At 42.6% G+C, this 15,048-nt stretch overlaps 2 protein-coding genes and 1 long non-coding RNA gene across 11 annotated transcripts in view; 1 reads left to right on the top strand and 2 right to left on the bottom strand.

The window, feature by feature from the left end:
* The window catches only part of LOC119032792 (protein bicaudal D homolog 1-like), a 58,268-nt gene extending 53,001 nt beyond the window's left edge, over positions 1-5,267 (bottom strand). For 5 of the 8 annotated variants that reach the window (XM_037122331.1, XM_037122330.1, XM_037122337.1 and 2 more), the window contains exon 1: positions 4,248-5,267. In XM_037122331.1, the coding sequence (XP_036978226.1) occupies positions 4,248-4,481 (234 nt within the window). In that variant the 5' untranslated portion in view covers positions 4,482-5,267. The remainder of the gene's footprint in view (positions 1-4,247) is intronic. The other 3 variants (XM_037122333.1, XM_037122335.1, XM_037122338.1) reach the window with 1 other exon arrangement.
* Positions 1,303-2,167, bottom strand: LOC119032793. The gene is made up of 3 exons (XR_005079038.1): positions 2,073-2,167; positions 1,549-1,589; positions 1,303-1,419 (listed from the first exon to the last, which is right to left on the bottom strand). It is a non-coding gene; the product is annotated as an uncharacterized LOC119032793 (long non-coding RNA).
* Positions 5,268-6,313: 1,046 nt separating the features above from the next.
* On the top strand, positions 6,314-14,812 carry LOC119032321 (serine/threonine kinase receptor associated protein). Of its 2 annotated transcripts, none has more exons than XM_037121363.1 (9): positions 6,314-6,754; positions 7,156-7,291; positions 8,944-9,025; positions 9,189-9,261; positions 9,457-9,556; positions 10,409-10,546; positions 11,898-12,034; positions 12,936-13,071; positions 14,031-14,812. In XM_037121363.1, the coding sequence occupies exons 1-9, from the start codon at positions 6,643-6,645 to the stop codon at positions 14,053-14,055; spliced, it is 939 nt and encodes a 312-aa protein (XP_036977258.1). In that variant the 5' UTR covers positions 6,314-6,642; the 3' UTR covers positions 14,056-14,812. The 2 variants fall into 2 exon arrangements, with proteins under 2 accessions (XP_036977258.1, XP_036977257.1); XM_037121362.1 differs by having other exon boundaries at positions 6,318-6,754; positions 12,936-13,085.
* The last annotated feature ends 236 nt before the right edge of the window (positions 14,813-15,048 follow it).

The raw sequence follows: 15,048 nt of genomic DNA, 5'->3' as shown, positions 1-15,048 counted from the left end.
CCTGTCTGTCCTACCGACTCTTCATAACATTTCTCCCCGAAAAACAGTGTCTGTCACCAGCAAAAAGATTAACAGGACACTGGGAGAAACACGTTGGAAAAAAAACAAAGACGTCATCATCACACCTCTTTAGGATCCGCAGCACCAGTGTGCTGTATGAATAGACACACTAGTGTGGCTTTACGCCGGAGCTGCTTGGCTCTGTGTGAACAAACTGAGGTGGAGAATTGGCGAAGCACTGCTGCGCAGATAATGCAGCATCTCTGTGTGAAAAGGACAACAGTATGTTGATCACGGTGCAGCTCTATGGTTGTATTGGGAGGCTTCCAACAATGAATGTGCTCAGGCTTCACTTCCCTGGCTGCCATTTAGACCACTGCTGTCAGTATCATAGTGTCCACAGAGGACTCAGTTAAAAATAACACACTGTTAACACATCACATGTATGAACTGATACTTCTGCCTGCCTCCTGTAAGCCATTTACACACACAGACAGACACACACACACATACACACACACACACAACACACACACGCACACACACAAACACACACACACTCTCTCTCACTGACCTTCATGAGTAACTGCACAGTCAGCTTCCTGGTCCAGTCCTGATTCATCTGTATTACAGCTAACAAACTGGTGAATTAGTGATGCCATACATTAGATTACATGCTGCAAAATGCTGTTCTCTGATGGCTATCGATCAGAAAAATGAGTTGATCACAAGTGAGGCTGGTGCAGCTCATTAGATGAGATTGATTACAAGACTCAGTGGAAATAAATCACCACCAGAGGCCAGAGGGGAAACAGAATACTATGCGGAACTGTAGGAAAAACGTCATCAGATTGTGGGAAATGTTTAGGCTAGATATGTGCTGATGATCAGAGCGTGGAGGTGCTCCAATAGTGGTTGGTTTTTCAGATCAGAAGCTCCACTGACATCAAATTTGCTTGCAACAGCCAGGAGAAAAACAGCTGTGATAAACCCACTCTACATGACCTGCTAAGTCATGAAAAGCAGACAGACACTGCTAATGTGTCAATGTCTGGGCTTTCATGTTCCTGTGAAAACAACATGGAACCTGATGCACAAGATGGTTTGTTCTGCAGAACTATCTGTATATAAGGAAACAACAGGCACTTTCAAGAGTACCTGGCAGGAGACTGGGCAAACCATTAGTCTATCACAGGTTAACTTCAACCAGTCACATCAACAGCAGTGGAGCCAGTTGGTAGATCAGTCTCTTACCAAAACCTACTGTTGTCTTCAAACGAACAGTCGCTTCCCTCACTGGTCGTCACATCTAAACCATGCCTGTAACTGCCAGAGGTTCCTCAATGCTCATGCTGATTGGTTCAACCATTGCGTGTTTGGCAACAAGTGCATAGCTGGCAATACATGATCAGGAGGTTCCTGCAAATCCAGGATACATGCATGACTTTAACTAACATACTACGTTTGTTAAGCCTTTTTCTTTTTACTTGAGGTCACTTCAATAATATTAATTCACTAAGCACAGCACCAAAACACACCAAACTTCACCTCTGGCCCCATCATGCAAAGGTGACCTCCTCCTCCTCCTCCTGGGGTGGCGATCAGAGGTCAGAGCAGGAGAAAAGAAATGTGCAGTGTAAGGAGTTACTCTGAGGAACTGTCAGTTCTCAAAATGTGGCTGAATAAAGAAAGTCCATCTCTAACACAGGGAGTCATGGAAGACCAGGGAAAAAAAGAAGGCTCTCATTGGCATCTCATGAACGTGACATTAGGGAAAAAGTCATTTGAACTTGCTCATCAAACATGTCATGCTAGCTTACTGGGAAAGGAGCTAAATATCGCTCCAAATTTGATTTGTTGTTAGCATGAGGTCCACGACCTCAATGTGAAATGACTACCTTTAATAATAACTTTCAGTCACCACTTGATGAGGGATGAGATGATGATGAGGAACCTGCTGCTGCTCAAACTGAGAAACTAGATTCATGGCTGTCTGACTGCCTTCAGTCTTTACAACTGCTGACATTAGCTTTAAGTGTTGTTAAACTGTGCTAGCTGTGAACTGTGCTAACCTGTCCTCTGAAAGAAATGTGAGGAGTCGTCCTCCCTCTCCTTGTTTTCTTTCCCTTTCTGATTTTTCCTTTCATTTTAGGCTCCTTGGTTTTGCTTTCTTGGGGAAAGATGTGTTGACAAGCAGCAGCCACTCTGCACCTTAAGCTGTTATCTTCTGCACCCGCAGCTGCAGGGGTGGACTGAACCATTATGTATTGTGGGGGGTGAGAGGGGCCTTGGACAGCCTCCACTTTTTTTTATACAGAGTAAAGTCTCTCACCCAATTTATTCTGCCAAGTTAGTTATGACACTAATTACTTGAAATAAAAAAATAAAATAAAAGCAACATTTTTTTTTCAGGCCTTTTGAGGGCCCCCTCTCCCATTGGGTCCCTGGTAATCAGTCCCACTTTTCCCCCCAGTTGGAGACTCTGGCTAAGTCACACATAATATCTTATTCTCAGTATATTACTCATTTGGAATCCAGATCATTATATGCTACAAATAATGTACTTGTGTCATTTAAAAACATGTTTGTCAGAGCACAGTACGCAAACAAACAAACAAACAAACACAAAGATATGTAAGGCATGTAGCTATGTTCCTGATGTGAAAGGACCTCCATAAAAGTAGTCTAAGTAAATAGCATTACCCAAGGAAAGGCATAAGCTGTATTGACCCTATGCATATGAGCTGGGCCTGTCTACTGTCTGATGTCGACCAGGTGGAACAGGTAGCTGAATGAGTCGAATACAATAATGGTGTGATGCATGACAGAGAGTTACCAAATGAAAAGAAAGCCCTGACTGAATGAGTGGAGACACATTATAAATGCACATGCGTCAACACAGATGTGCGGCATTGTATGATTAACATCAGTTCAGGCTTTGTGATGTATAAAAATGCTAAGCAGGCCCAGTTAAGTGTAATTTATAGCAAGATGGTAAGAGGAGAATCTAAGTGACTTAGAAGAGGGGTTCATGTTGGGGCCTGGAATGCAGGAGACTCAGTTAAAAGGCTGCTCAAGTGTTTCAATAGGAACAGTCACTGAAGACCGATAAGAAAATATGTGGAGCTGAAAATGTAGTGTCAAAAGTTTGAATAATCAGTGATAATGTAACCAAATACATATTTACTCAAATTCTGTACAGTTGTACAATTTTGAAGTACTTGAGTATCTACATTGTCTGCTACATTATATTTACATTCCACTACATTTAATAACTTTACTTGTAACCAATCAGATACTGAAGTGGGCAGGACGTTGAGTGAGACCACAGTAGTCCTTCATCGAAGTCAGAGTATTGCACGTTTTAGTAAGTTAATTGATGGCAATAATCAGACATAAAAAACACAGATAAAGATAATCAGAAAAATGCAGAATATCGGCCCTGATAATCGCTCAGACCAATACTCAGTCCATCCCTAACACGGAGGGATATCAACAGTGTGGCTGCAGCGCCTGAACCCCACATTGTTAACATGAACGAACACTGAGGAACATTGAGGGTTCAGTGGGGCAAAAACCACACGCACTGGTCTACTGAGATGTAGAACAAAGTGATATGGACAGATGAGTCATTCTACACTATGTTCTGGACATGAGGGAAACTGCATGTGGAGCATACAGGCCTGAATGCTCAACCACCATTGATACAATGAGGTGGCTCTTCAGTCTACTGCCATGGCTTGGATCCACTTTCCCCCCATAGAGGGAGGGGTCCCTGGTAATGCAAATACTTAGTTGTTCTGGTTGACCACCTTTACTATACCATCATCTTCTGTCATGATGGGAGTGGTCTCCTCCAGGATGACCAGAGGGGTCACTCGGAAGTTTGATCAGGGAGAAAATGATATGAATGGTGTACTGCAGCCCCCTATCCACTAGATCTCAACCCCGGTGAACACCTGGGGAGACTCTGGACCTCAGCGCACTGTCCACCACCATCAGTAGCACCAGGATTCTCTTCTGGAAGAGCACTGAGGCTGTCCTGGAGGCCCAGCACACAGATGACGGTTGCTTCTTTGTCTGCATGTGCTGATGTGACCTGATATACAACACATCCTTTCACTTTAACTTGTTTGTGAAGTTGACCTGCTCTGCCCTGATGTAACGGCTTGCTTTACAGTATTGACTTTACTTCTGGAATGAGTCTTAACTAGTAGTGCTGTACTTTCTCGTGTAACGTGCCCTACCCCTGCTGAGCCCACCTCCTGCAGCTGCTCCAGCTCCTGCCTCAGCGCCTCCTGCTCGGCCTCCAGGTCGGCGTACTGCTGCTTCAGGCTCTGGTTCTCCTCCAGAACCACCAGCCCGCACTCCGCCGCCCGGATCTTCTCGCGGTTGGCCTCCGCCAGTTCCCGGCTCAGGCGCTCCACCTCGGCCCGGCACTGCTCCACCGTTTCTCCGCATCCTGCTCCACCGGCAGCCATCGCCCCTCCGTCCCTCCCTCTGCCCTCTCCTCCCTGCGTCGGATGAGCAGAGAGCCCCGCTGGAGGGAGAAACAGCTGAGGTAGACAACAAACCCCCACCGCCCCTCCTGCTCCGAGGAATCACAGCGCTGTTTCAGATCTCATATACAAATAATGATGATAATAATAATAAAGAACAATCGAGATCCGTAAAAATCCAAAACGCTCCGTCATCATCACCACAAAAAGTCATCTTCCGCCATGTGATGCTCTGAATGATGCAGCTTCTCATCTTCCGCTGGCCGCATCCCTCTCCCCTCCCTCCGCTCGCTTTTTCTGCTTATTCACCGGCATCAGGACGCCATCTCTGCCTGTAGCCGTGAAGCAAGGCACACTCCCCGCTCTCTGTCATCCTGCTGCAGACTCACAGGTCCTCAGCTCTGCCTCCTATTGAACCACAGCGCAGGGGCTGTCTGCGCCATCTGCAGATCACACTGATCACTGAAAGTTCTTCCTCAGAGAAGTCGTCACTGTCAGAGCAAACGTTCACGGCCTGCTTCAGATGAAAGCAGGGATGTGCAGGAGCCAGTGAGGTGTATCCACACACTGTCTCACAGCGAGCACACGGACACTAGGTAATGAGTTACTTTATATTAAATGAGCCTTTATTGTTCTGTATGCAGTATGAACATGGAATGAATTTAGCTTATACAATGTTGCTTTTTTTGTTTTCAGGAATAATATATATTCTGATGCATTAAACATTGTAATATAGGCACTGATATAGGCAAACATACACCATAGAAACGTTTTAATTTGATGACGGTTTAATACAACGAATATTGATCGCATCCACACACACTTTTATTTTAGCAGCTTATAATGTTATACTCAGTAATAGGGTATGCCACCTTACCTAATGGTATCTTGGTCTAATATTTTATATCTCTACGCTAACGTGCAATTTATTGTGAATCTTTTTGTAGTGGCCTTCAAAATAGTATTTTGCGAATGGGATAGGCTAGTGGAATCCCGCCCTGACATACATACATACATACATACATACACACACACACACACACACACACACACACACACACACACACACACACACACACACATACATACATACATACATACACACACACACACACACACACACACACACACACACACACACACACACACATACATACATACATACATACATACACACACACACATACATACATACATACATACATACATACATACACACACACATACATACATACATACATACACACACACACACACACACATACATACATACACACACACATACATACATACATACATACATACATACATACATACATACATACATACATACATACATACATACATACATACATAAGCACTGTAATTAGCGAGAAACGTTGGATTTGTCAGATGTGGAAATAATAAGACTCACGAATGCTATCAACTTGGTTATTTCTCTGAAACAAGAGAGCTTAAGTTAAATACAGTTTAGGATAAATAATATTGTTGTGTTGGTGTGAGTTATGTTTGAGGCTCACTTTCCTGCAGGGGTCCGCAAAACACCTGGGATTCGTTTATCCTACAAGGAAGTACACGAAGAAGTCGTTGTCCTGCTTTCAAAATAGAAGCAGGCAACGTTTAAGAGCATTTTAATCTGATTTTACCAGTACTGATTTTTCAGAGTGAAACCATATTTTTGAGGACAATTAAATGTCTCATAATGTCCTGTTTATTTTATAGTAAGCGCCTGACCACACCGCAGTCAATCAGTAGTCAGTTTGAAGAAGTGAAGCTTTTATTGTAAAATGTATCACACCGGAAGTATTAACTTTGTTTTGGCTAGCGGAACAGCGGCTATATCATCGCTGCGGTAGTTACTCCGCGTTGCACGTTGCTAGTTAGTTGCAATGTTGTAGCTATTAGCACGACAGCCATTCCTTTGCTGGGGGAGACCTGCCGTTTTGTTTAACAAACCCACGTAGTGATTTCTCACTCATATCAGCCATTGTCCATCCGGCAGCCAACTATTGGCTTACAGAAATTATTCAAAAGTATACCAGGTAGCTTGTATTGTCTTTCTCTTAGCCGCCAGCTAGCTAGCCGCTAGCGTTCTGCTGTCTCCACCCACAGTGCGAACCGTCTCCTGGCCGACTGGAGGACCATGGCGATGAGACAGACTCCGCTCACCTGCTCCGGTCACACCCGGCCTGTGGTGGACCTGGCCTTCAGCGGAATTACTCCCTATGGCTACTTCCTCATCAGCGCCTGCAAGGGTAACTTAAACCGCCGGACAGTCTGAGAGACATATAACATGGTACTAACGTTAAACGTTAACGAGACGTTGGGAGTAGATCTAAGATCTTAAACCAGGCTGACAGTGGATTTCTTCACTCTGCATCCTGTCTGCTTTGTGAAACCCTGTTAGCCTGTGTTTGCAGCCTTCATAGTAAAGTCAATCACTGCGGGCTCCATTAGACCACAGTTAGTAACATGTGGGTTCTTAAACGCATGAATTAGTAACTCAAAGCTTATTTTACAATTCTGATGTTATTAAAGTGAGGTAATCTCTGAGACACCTGTTGACTACAGTATCCACGGGTTTTGCTGCAGCTGTCAGCTGCACGTACACTGCACCAAGATGTAAGTCTTGTGTCCCCTGCTTGTCTTTTTTCAGATGGCAAGCCCATGTTGCGCCAGGGAGACACAGGAGACTGGATAGGAACGTTTCTGGGTCACAAAGGCGCTGTCTGGGGAGCCACTCTGAACACAGACGCCACCAAGGCTGCCACTGCTGCAGCTGACTTCACAGCGTGAGTGGAGAGTCCAGTCCTGTATGGGTCTAACAAAGTCCTGCCAACAGTGACTGAGTGTCTCAAAAAGTCTTGAATGCTCCACTCATCCTGAATACTGCTTCCTATCTGGCTATTTTTGCATAGATTCAAAGATGGATTGTAATGTCTGGACAGGATAAGAGTTCGGTGTTGTAGTCCCCATCTCAGTTACCCGCAGTTTACTGCTGATGTGATCACTCTTTTAAAGCCCTCCGAAAGCAGATGTTTTGAGGTGCCGTGCTCCTTGGTCAAAGTCATGGTCCTTCAGTTAAACTGCAGAACAAACCAATAAAAATGTGAGCATAAAAGCAATGTTTTCCAACTCCAAGAAAGATCAGTGGACTCTCCTATAAGTCTTATAATAATAATAATAATAATAATAATAGACAACTTAAGAAAAAAAAAACAACTACATATATGCTGCTTAATAAGACACAGAGTGCAGTTATTATTTTGTTTAGAATAGTTCCTAAGTGAGCTGAGTGACCTGGAGGTATCCAAGTGGCAGCCATGATGAGAGCTGTTCCAATTCTCCATATGCTGAGGACAGGCACTTCAGTTCTTCCTATCCCATCTCCTTTAGCAACGGATAAAATGAACAATCCTTTATGAAAGGAAAGGAAATGGATACGTCCCACAATTCTTGCAACAGCAACATTTAAATGGCGGTGTCTTTCAGCCATTCACAAGGAAAAAATATCAACTTTTCACTTTACAGGTCCGCAACCTGTATCAGCCCCAATAACTTCAAATTACAATCAAGTCAACATTTTAGTGCCTAGTCGAGTGGTGGCTTCTTCAGTTATTACAGTCAAAGGCTTATAATTTAGACAGAAAAATATTTTTTTTTCCTGAAGTTTTTTTATCCAGCTTGGCTGTAACTATGAGTAGATTTAAAAGGGTCTTTGTCTCCACAGCACATGTCTGTAACTTGGCTGTGTTCAGCCTCAGAAGCTTGAAACTAAGTTAGCCAGCTAGCTATATGGAGAAGCTCATATAAGAAAATACAAGCAACAATGGCACGAATGAAAGAAACACACTAAACAACTGTTTGCACCAATGCAGACGTATTCCACAGCACCTCGAAACTGACTGGAAAAGAGGAGGCAAATTACTGCAGACTCCCTTCAACTCAGGATTCTCAGCATCTCAAAGCTGGCATGTTTTTCTGAGATGGAGCATATTCATAAGTAAAAGTTCATCAGATAAACACTGCTATGTGTGAGTCTACCTCGCCCCGTCCTGCTGTAGTCGTGCTCTCTGTTGGAATGGAACACGGTCTGCCTGTCGAATGCAACAGCTTGATCCGCGAGGTTGATGTGGAGACGGGTCTCTGTAAAGATACAGGCACAACAGCCTTTGATTTCCAGTTGCTCGACCAGCCCAAGTTGCATTTGTCAATTTCATCTTCCTGTGACCATTTCCAGCAGCAGCCTTAAATCCAAGATGGATTAGTCCTGGATCTCTCTCCTCTCCTCAAGCATTATGGTCCAATGATTCTGTGTGCTATTAAAGAAAAATCCTTTAACATAGCCTGCTTTCAAAAAACACATATGCAAAGTAAATATTATTGATTCACTGCAGCTCCAGAAGCTATTGTGTATCAAAACATGACCTCTGTGCTCCTTTAGAAAGGTGTGGGATGCAGTGAGTGGAGACGAGGTCCTCACACTGGCACACAAACACATTGTCAAGACTGTCAGCTTCACTCAGGTCAGTGCAGTGTCTGCAGTTGGATGAAGTGTTAATATAATGTACATATGAAAATGATTGTTTCAGTGTATATGTCCTGTATATTTTTTATTATGGATGTGATGAGTTGGGATATTTCTAAAACTGCTCTTGCCTCTCAAAATACTTCTGCTTCTCCTCTCAGGACAGTAACTGTCTGCTGACAGGAGGAAACGACAAGCTGCTGCGCATCTATGATCTCAGCAACCCTGAAGCAGGTAAGTGGCACGAAGAAGAGAAACATGGTTACATGTATACTTTCAGGGATTTGGTCTGGTGTAAAACATGCTTCAGTTTTGGGTTTCTTGTAATTGTAGATACATTTTAAAGTTATGTTGGTCAAACCAAGACATTGGTGTTGTGTCATCATGGTCTTTTCATTCAATCAATTGTCTCATCTTTGTGTTTTCAAGCACCTCAGGAGATTTCAGGTCACACCTCAGCCATCAAAAAAGCCTTATGGTGCAACAACGACAAGCAGATCCTTTCTGCTGCCGATGACAAAACCATACGGTCAGTGAAGTGGCTTCTTGTGGCTTTACATGTGTTTCAGCGGCCAGAACATTTTTTTGTCAAATTTGAACTTTTCATGCGTGTTGGCTATATTCTGTCACACATGAACAGACAGTCAGCTGATGGACAAGTCACTTATCTGACAGCGTACACACCTTTCAGAAGTCGTAAGCCCCATTCACACTGCCATTTGGATGTGGGGATCCTGCTCCAATTCTGCCTCCTCCTCGGTGTGAAAGTCTCAGAGGCGGCGAGGGGTAAAATTTTGCTCCGGCACTGATACACCTCTGTAGATAGTATCAGAGACGCAGTATTGGCAAACTGAACCAGTGTTAATGGATCAGCTGGCTGCACGTATCGAGAGGTTTTGGTAAAAAAGAAAAGGGGAAAAAAAAATGACTGACAATCAGCCCTTCTGACAGAGACAGAAAATAGCATCTGTCCTCGCAAGTGACAGTCAGTGTCCAGTTTATTGATAGCGATTATGTAATTTAGTATGAAAAACATAACTTTGTCACTTTCCAGGATGTTTGTTGGGCCAGGATCTCAATCACTACACATTAAAACCGCATCCATATGATTATAAATTTTCAGCAGGTTTAGATTGACAGGAGGACAGGGAAACACCTTGAAAACACACACGTCATCATCATCATGTGTACCGTCAAGCCTCTCTAGGAGCCACAGCATTGGCTTTCTGCCTGAATTGCACAGCGGTTCATCTTTAAGGCGGTGATGCTTGGCTCCGTGTGAACAACCAACAGTGGAGAATTGGCGAACCGCCGCTGCAGCGATAGTGCAGCTTCTCTGTGTGAAAAGGGCCATATCCTCACCCTCTCTCTCTTTTTCTAGGCTTTGGGACAGAAGCTCCATGGAGGAGGTGAAGACGCTGACATTTGACACCTCTGTGAGCAGCATGGAGTATGTGACTGATGGAGAGATTCTTGTAATCACTTATGGAAAGTCCATTGCCTTCTACAATGCTCTGAGGTACGCCGCACTCTCATTGTAGAAATATCAGGATAAATTTTGAAAAAGTTTTATTATGTACACTGCTGTTAAAAGGCACCCGATGTGAGGATGCAAAGACTGTTTTTTTCAAATGAATATGTATGTGCATCTTCATGGCCTCCAGTATACTTGTGACATGTTCATAGAGACAGAACTGACACATAGTGATGCTGTAGACCAGTGTTTCTCAATGGGGGGTGTTACCTCTAGGAGGTGTTTGGAAAATGTCAGGGGGCGCTGGAAGCAATACTTTTGTAAGTGGGGCACTGGGGTGTTTTTGGAAGCCTTTGTGAGTTTACAGCAGACTTCAAGACAAGTTAAAAGCTTACATCTATTGATAATATGCTCCAACAGTTATAATTCACCTGCTAACACCAATACGACAATGCGAGGCAGTGTATCATTCTGTAGCAAAACTGCTCTTTACTTAGTGTTTCTGTCAGCCTTGTGTTACCTTCATGGGGAACAGGATCATCAGCACAGCCTTTAGTGTGTCAACTGACTTACTCTTTCCTGGAATTTACTGTGGATACACTGTGAATGCTGTGTTATCGAAATATTGTGCTTGCTTATTTGTGACCAAGGTCACAAAAAATTTTGACCAAGGTAAAAAATAAACAAGTGCAATATTATGTTTTCAGATTTAGTGTCTAGCATCCAGAAACCCAGCCAAACTCAGCCAAAAGTATGGATAAAATGTATGTTTAAAAGACGACAGCTCTCCTAACAGTGTTGTACTCTCCGAGACCCTTCTTGTTCCTAAAAATCCAAATCCTTCTGTTGTTTTTTTTTTTTCTGCATGTAATACGAATACTTATTGTTGTTGTTTGTTTGTTTGTTTGTTTGTTTCTGATTGGCTGCTGTTTGTGATGCCTAAGTAAAGTTTGAATGTCAAACAGAAGTGTAATTTATAATCACATGGCTTTTTTTGCTCTCTAGGAAACTAATTATAATGATAGTTCAACTGCCCAGTTCGATGAAATCTGTTAGAATCACTGAATATCACTGAATAATAACAATATAAAACAATTCTAATTGAATAAATTGAAAACAGATTAAGTTGGGGTTGGGCGATGTCTGCCAAATTGCCACATGACTTCATTCTTCAGTGAAACATTATGGAAGTTTATGAATTTTAGGCAGCGTGTCCCCTCAGTGCGTGAGGCAGCAGTTGTGTATTAGCTCACCACTGTAGTTTCCACTGTGTCCAACCCTATATAAAGTAAGGGACCTGGTTAATGGGTAGGGGAGAGCCACTGCTGTAGACCTTTAGCTTCTCCACAGGAACATAAACTAAGTGTATTATTGAAATGATATTTTCACATTCCAGTCTGGACTTGATCAAGACAGTGGAGGCACCAGCAACCATCAACTCCGCCTCCCTCCACCCAGAGAAAGACTTCTTTGTTGCCGGTGGAGAGGATTTCAAGCTCTACAAATTTGACTACAGCACCAAGGAAGAGTTAGGTGAGGAGCAAAGACGAGCTTTTCTTAAGACTGTTTACTGTGAGCTTTTAAGATAGTGACTCCAGTAAAAAGTGAATGACCTGCTTTCAGTGTGTTGAGGCTGAAGGTTATTTATTATCTATTTTTTACATTTTAACACCCCAAAGACACATTGAGGATGTGTTGGAGATTTGATCACAGACCACATTTAGAGGTGGTCTGGGACGCATGTGACGACTTTCTGTCAGCAGTGCTGATGGACATGTGTCCTGGGTCAAATTGAAGAACCACCTAGCAGAGGTTTGTTGATGCACATCTGTAATCCTAACCCTTTGTGAATCGGCTACAGTGAGTAAATGTAAAAGATTAAGTTGGTTGTGGCACACCTGTACTGGCCTGTCTGCTTTCATGTCTACAGTCTGCCCTGTCTGCTTCTGTTTCTGAAGTGCATTCCCAGTTCCAGCAGTTGTTTTAATACACAGTTTCAACTGATTTCACAATTTACACCAAATTTATTAAGAATATTACATGTTGATGGTAAACATCTCAAACTTTACAGATACAGTAAATATTAATTTGTTGTCCGTTGAAAAATTCACCAGACTGCCCTTAAAGGAAAACTCAATCTTGTGTTCTAAATAATTTTGGCCTTCTTAACTCTTCGAACAATATACTTTTGTATAAAAAATGTTGGTTGCTTTGCTTCAGTGATGTAGGTGTATATTTGCATATCTGATCACAAGAGCTCACTTTTGAAGCATGTCGAGAAACCCTTCACTCCAGATGTGATCACTCAGAACGGATGGTTTAATTGAACATGAACAGCCTCATGTCTAAGTTATTACCTCTCACAGTGGAAACTACAATGAAAAACATAATATTTACTCCTCTCTAATGCTGTTGCTGTCTCTCCTGTCTGCAGAGTCCTATAAGGGTCACTTTGGTCCAGTGCACTGTGTTCGCTTCAGTCCAGATGGTGAGCTGTATGCCAGTGGCTCTGAAGACGGCACGCTCCGACTGTGGCAGACAGCTGTGGGGAAAACCTATGGCCTGTGGAAGTGTGTCCTTCCTGGTAACAGTCTTTGGGCCCTCTTGAGTAGTAGTTGCTGGTCACAGTACTGTAATCTGAAACATGCTATATGAAGTTGAACGCCAGACAATCATATTTTCTAACCGTGTAATGACAGACAGCACAGATATGGATAGAAGTGAGAAAAGCAGTGAGTGGCAGGTTTTCTTTAAGAAGATATTTAAGCTATTTTCTTGAGCATTAGCATTGTGCTTCCATAAAGTTTGGATAACTTCTCATAAACAGATTTAAAAAAGTGTTTGAAATAGTTTGAACCACCCTACTCTATAAACACCCATGCCTTTCATCTCTGCAAATTTCTAACAGAAAGCCTGGGGGTGCGATCTCCAAGGCCGAACTAAAATAACTAAAAACAAACCCTGATGATATCATGGTGAAAGTCATTTCAGACTTGACAAACTCCTCCTGTGCCACAGAAGACATGATGAACTGTTTTCACTGGTGGTGGTAGTAGTAGTTTGTTCATAGTTAATGGTTATATGCTGGAATTATGGTTGACGACTGACTTCATACACCAGTATGCACTGACAATTCATGTATGGAAATCATCATATTTTATGTTGTTTGCAATCACATAAGTTTACATGAAAATCAGACAGTTAAAAGATACCAGATGTGTCAGGAGAGGTAAAGAAGCCATCAGGCCTCACTTGCAGAAATCTTGGTTAAAAAACTAGCCAAGAACTAAATCAGTATACCATGTCCTAATAAAAACATTGAGACACAACATGTCTCAAGTTAGTAACCACGTGTTTGTCCCACCTGCGGCATGTCCGGCCTTTAAAATGTCGGCTCACAAACTTCTGACAGGAAAGTGTTGTTGAAAGTGTGATTAATCTTGTTATTGGCTACTATTTCCTGCACTGCTTGTTTCTTTGTAGTTTGTATTTCTTTCTAATTTGTTTTTCGTTTTGCGTTACTCCTCAGAGGACCTGGGGACAGAGAACTCTGAGCAGCTGTACACCTCAACGCCTGAGATCAAAGCCTGAGGAGAAAGCTGTGCGAATTGGAAATGGGATGAGAAGAGAAAAGGAAAGAGACGAGCGGAGGGGTGTTCCAGCGTTCTATCAGGCCCCAGCAAGGAGCAGAGTCCAGAACATCTCCATCCACCTTGAACTGATGTGGATATTATGACTGCCCTGTCTGTCATAGACTTAGCCATCACACCCAGACACAAACACACACATACACACTGATTTTATGCAGTCATACGGACATTGTGGTCTGCAGAGTAAAGTAGTAGAGCTGTGAGTGTCAGCTCATCGCTGCCTGCTTCCTCTCTGATCAGTCCAGTTCTGTCTGTCTGCTTACATTCATTTTAAATTCTCTGAAGCCTTGAACCCCAAACCCTTCAAAGTACATGATGCTCAGATTGGATTTGCTTTCAAAATTAAGGTATTTACTGAGCTGGACCAAGGCTTTTGTTTTCAGTTCATAGTTATAAGATCGGTAGAGGTGGTTGCACAGTTTGTGCTATAGTTGGGGTGCTTTCATTTCTTGAAAAACATTGCTTTGAGTATCCGCTGTTGTTGTACTGGTTGAGTATAAGAATTTAAGTGTCCAAATAAACACAAAAAAAATAGTTTTGTGACAAAGTGGAAAGGGAAGAAATGTCACTTTTTTCATTTTGGTTTCTGTCTTCATTTGTGTCCAGTGTTGAAATAAACAAACGCATTACTGTTATTTGTAAGTAATGCACGGAGAGCAAACCGGCTTCAGTGTAATTATTTTCTTTTTCCACCTGTGCCAGATGGAGATGAACAGGCTCACATGGGCACTTTATGTTGCAAAGTTGGGATTAAGAACAGGCATTTATATTTGTTTATAAATATTTATTTATAAACACTGTTTGGGATTTTTATATTCATATATTCATTCAGTCCAGTCTCGCGCTCTTTAAACGGGTTGATTGAACAGTCGCCCAAACTCGTGACGTGCAGTTAAT

Source organism: Acanthopagrus latus, chromosome 14, assembly GCF_904848185.1.
Source record: "Acanthopagrus latus isolate v.2019 chromosome 14, fAcaLat1.1, whole genome shotgun sequence".
Classification (NCBI taxonomy): Eukaryota; Metazoa; Chordata; class Actinopteri; order Spariformes; family Sparidae; genus Acanthopagrus; species Acanthopagrus latus.
The sequence above is the reverse complement of the archived record's forward strand: the minus strand, read 5'-3'. Positions and strand labels throughout refer to the sequence as shown.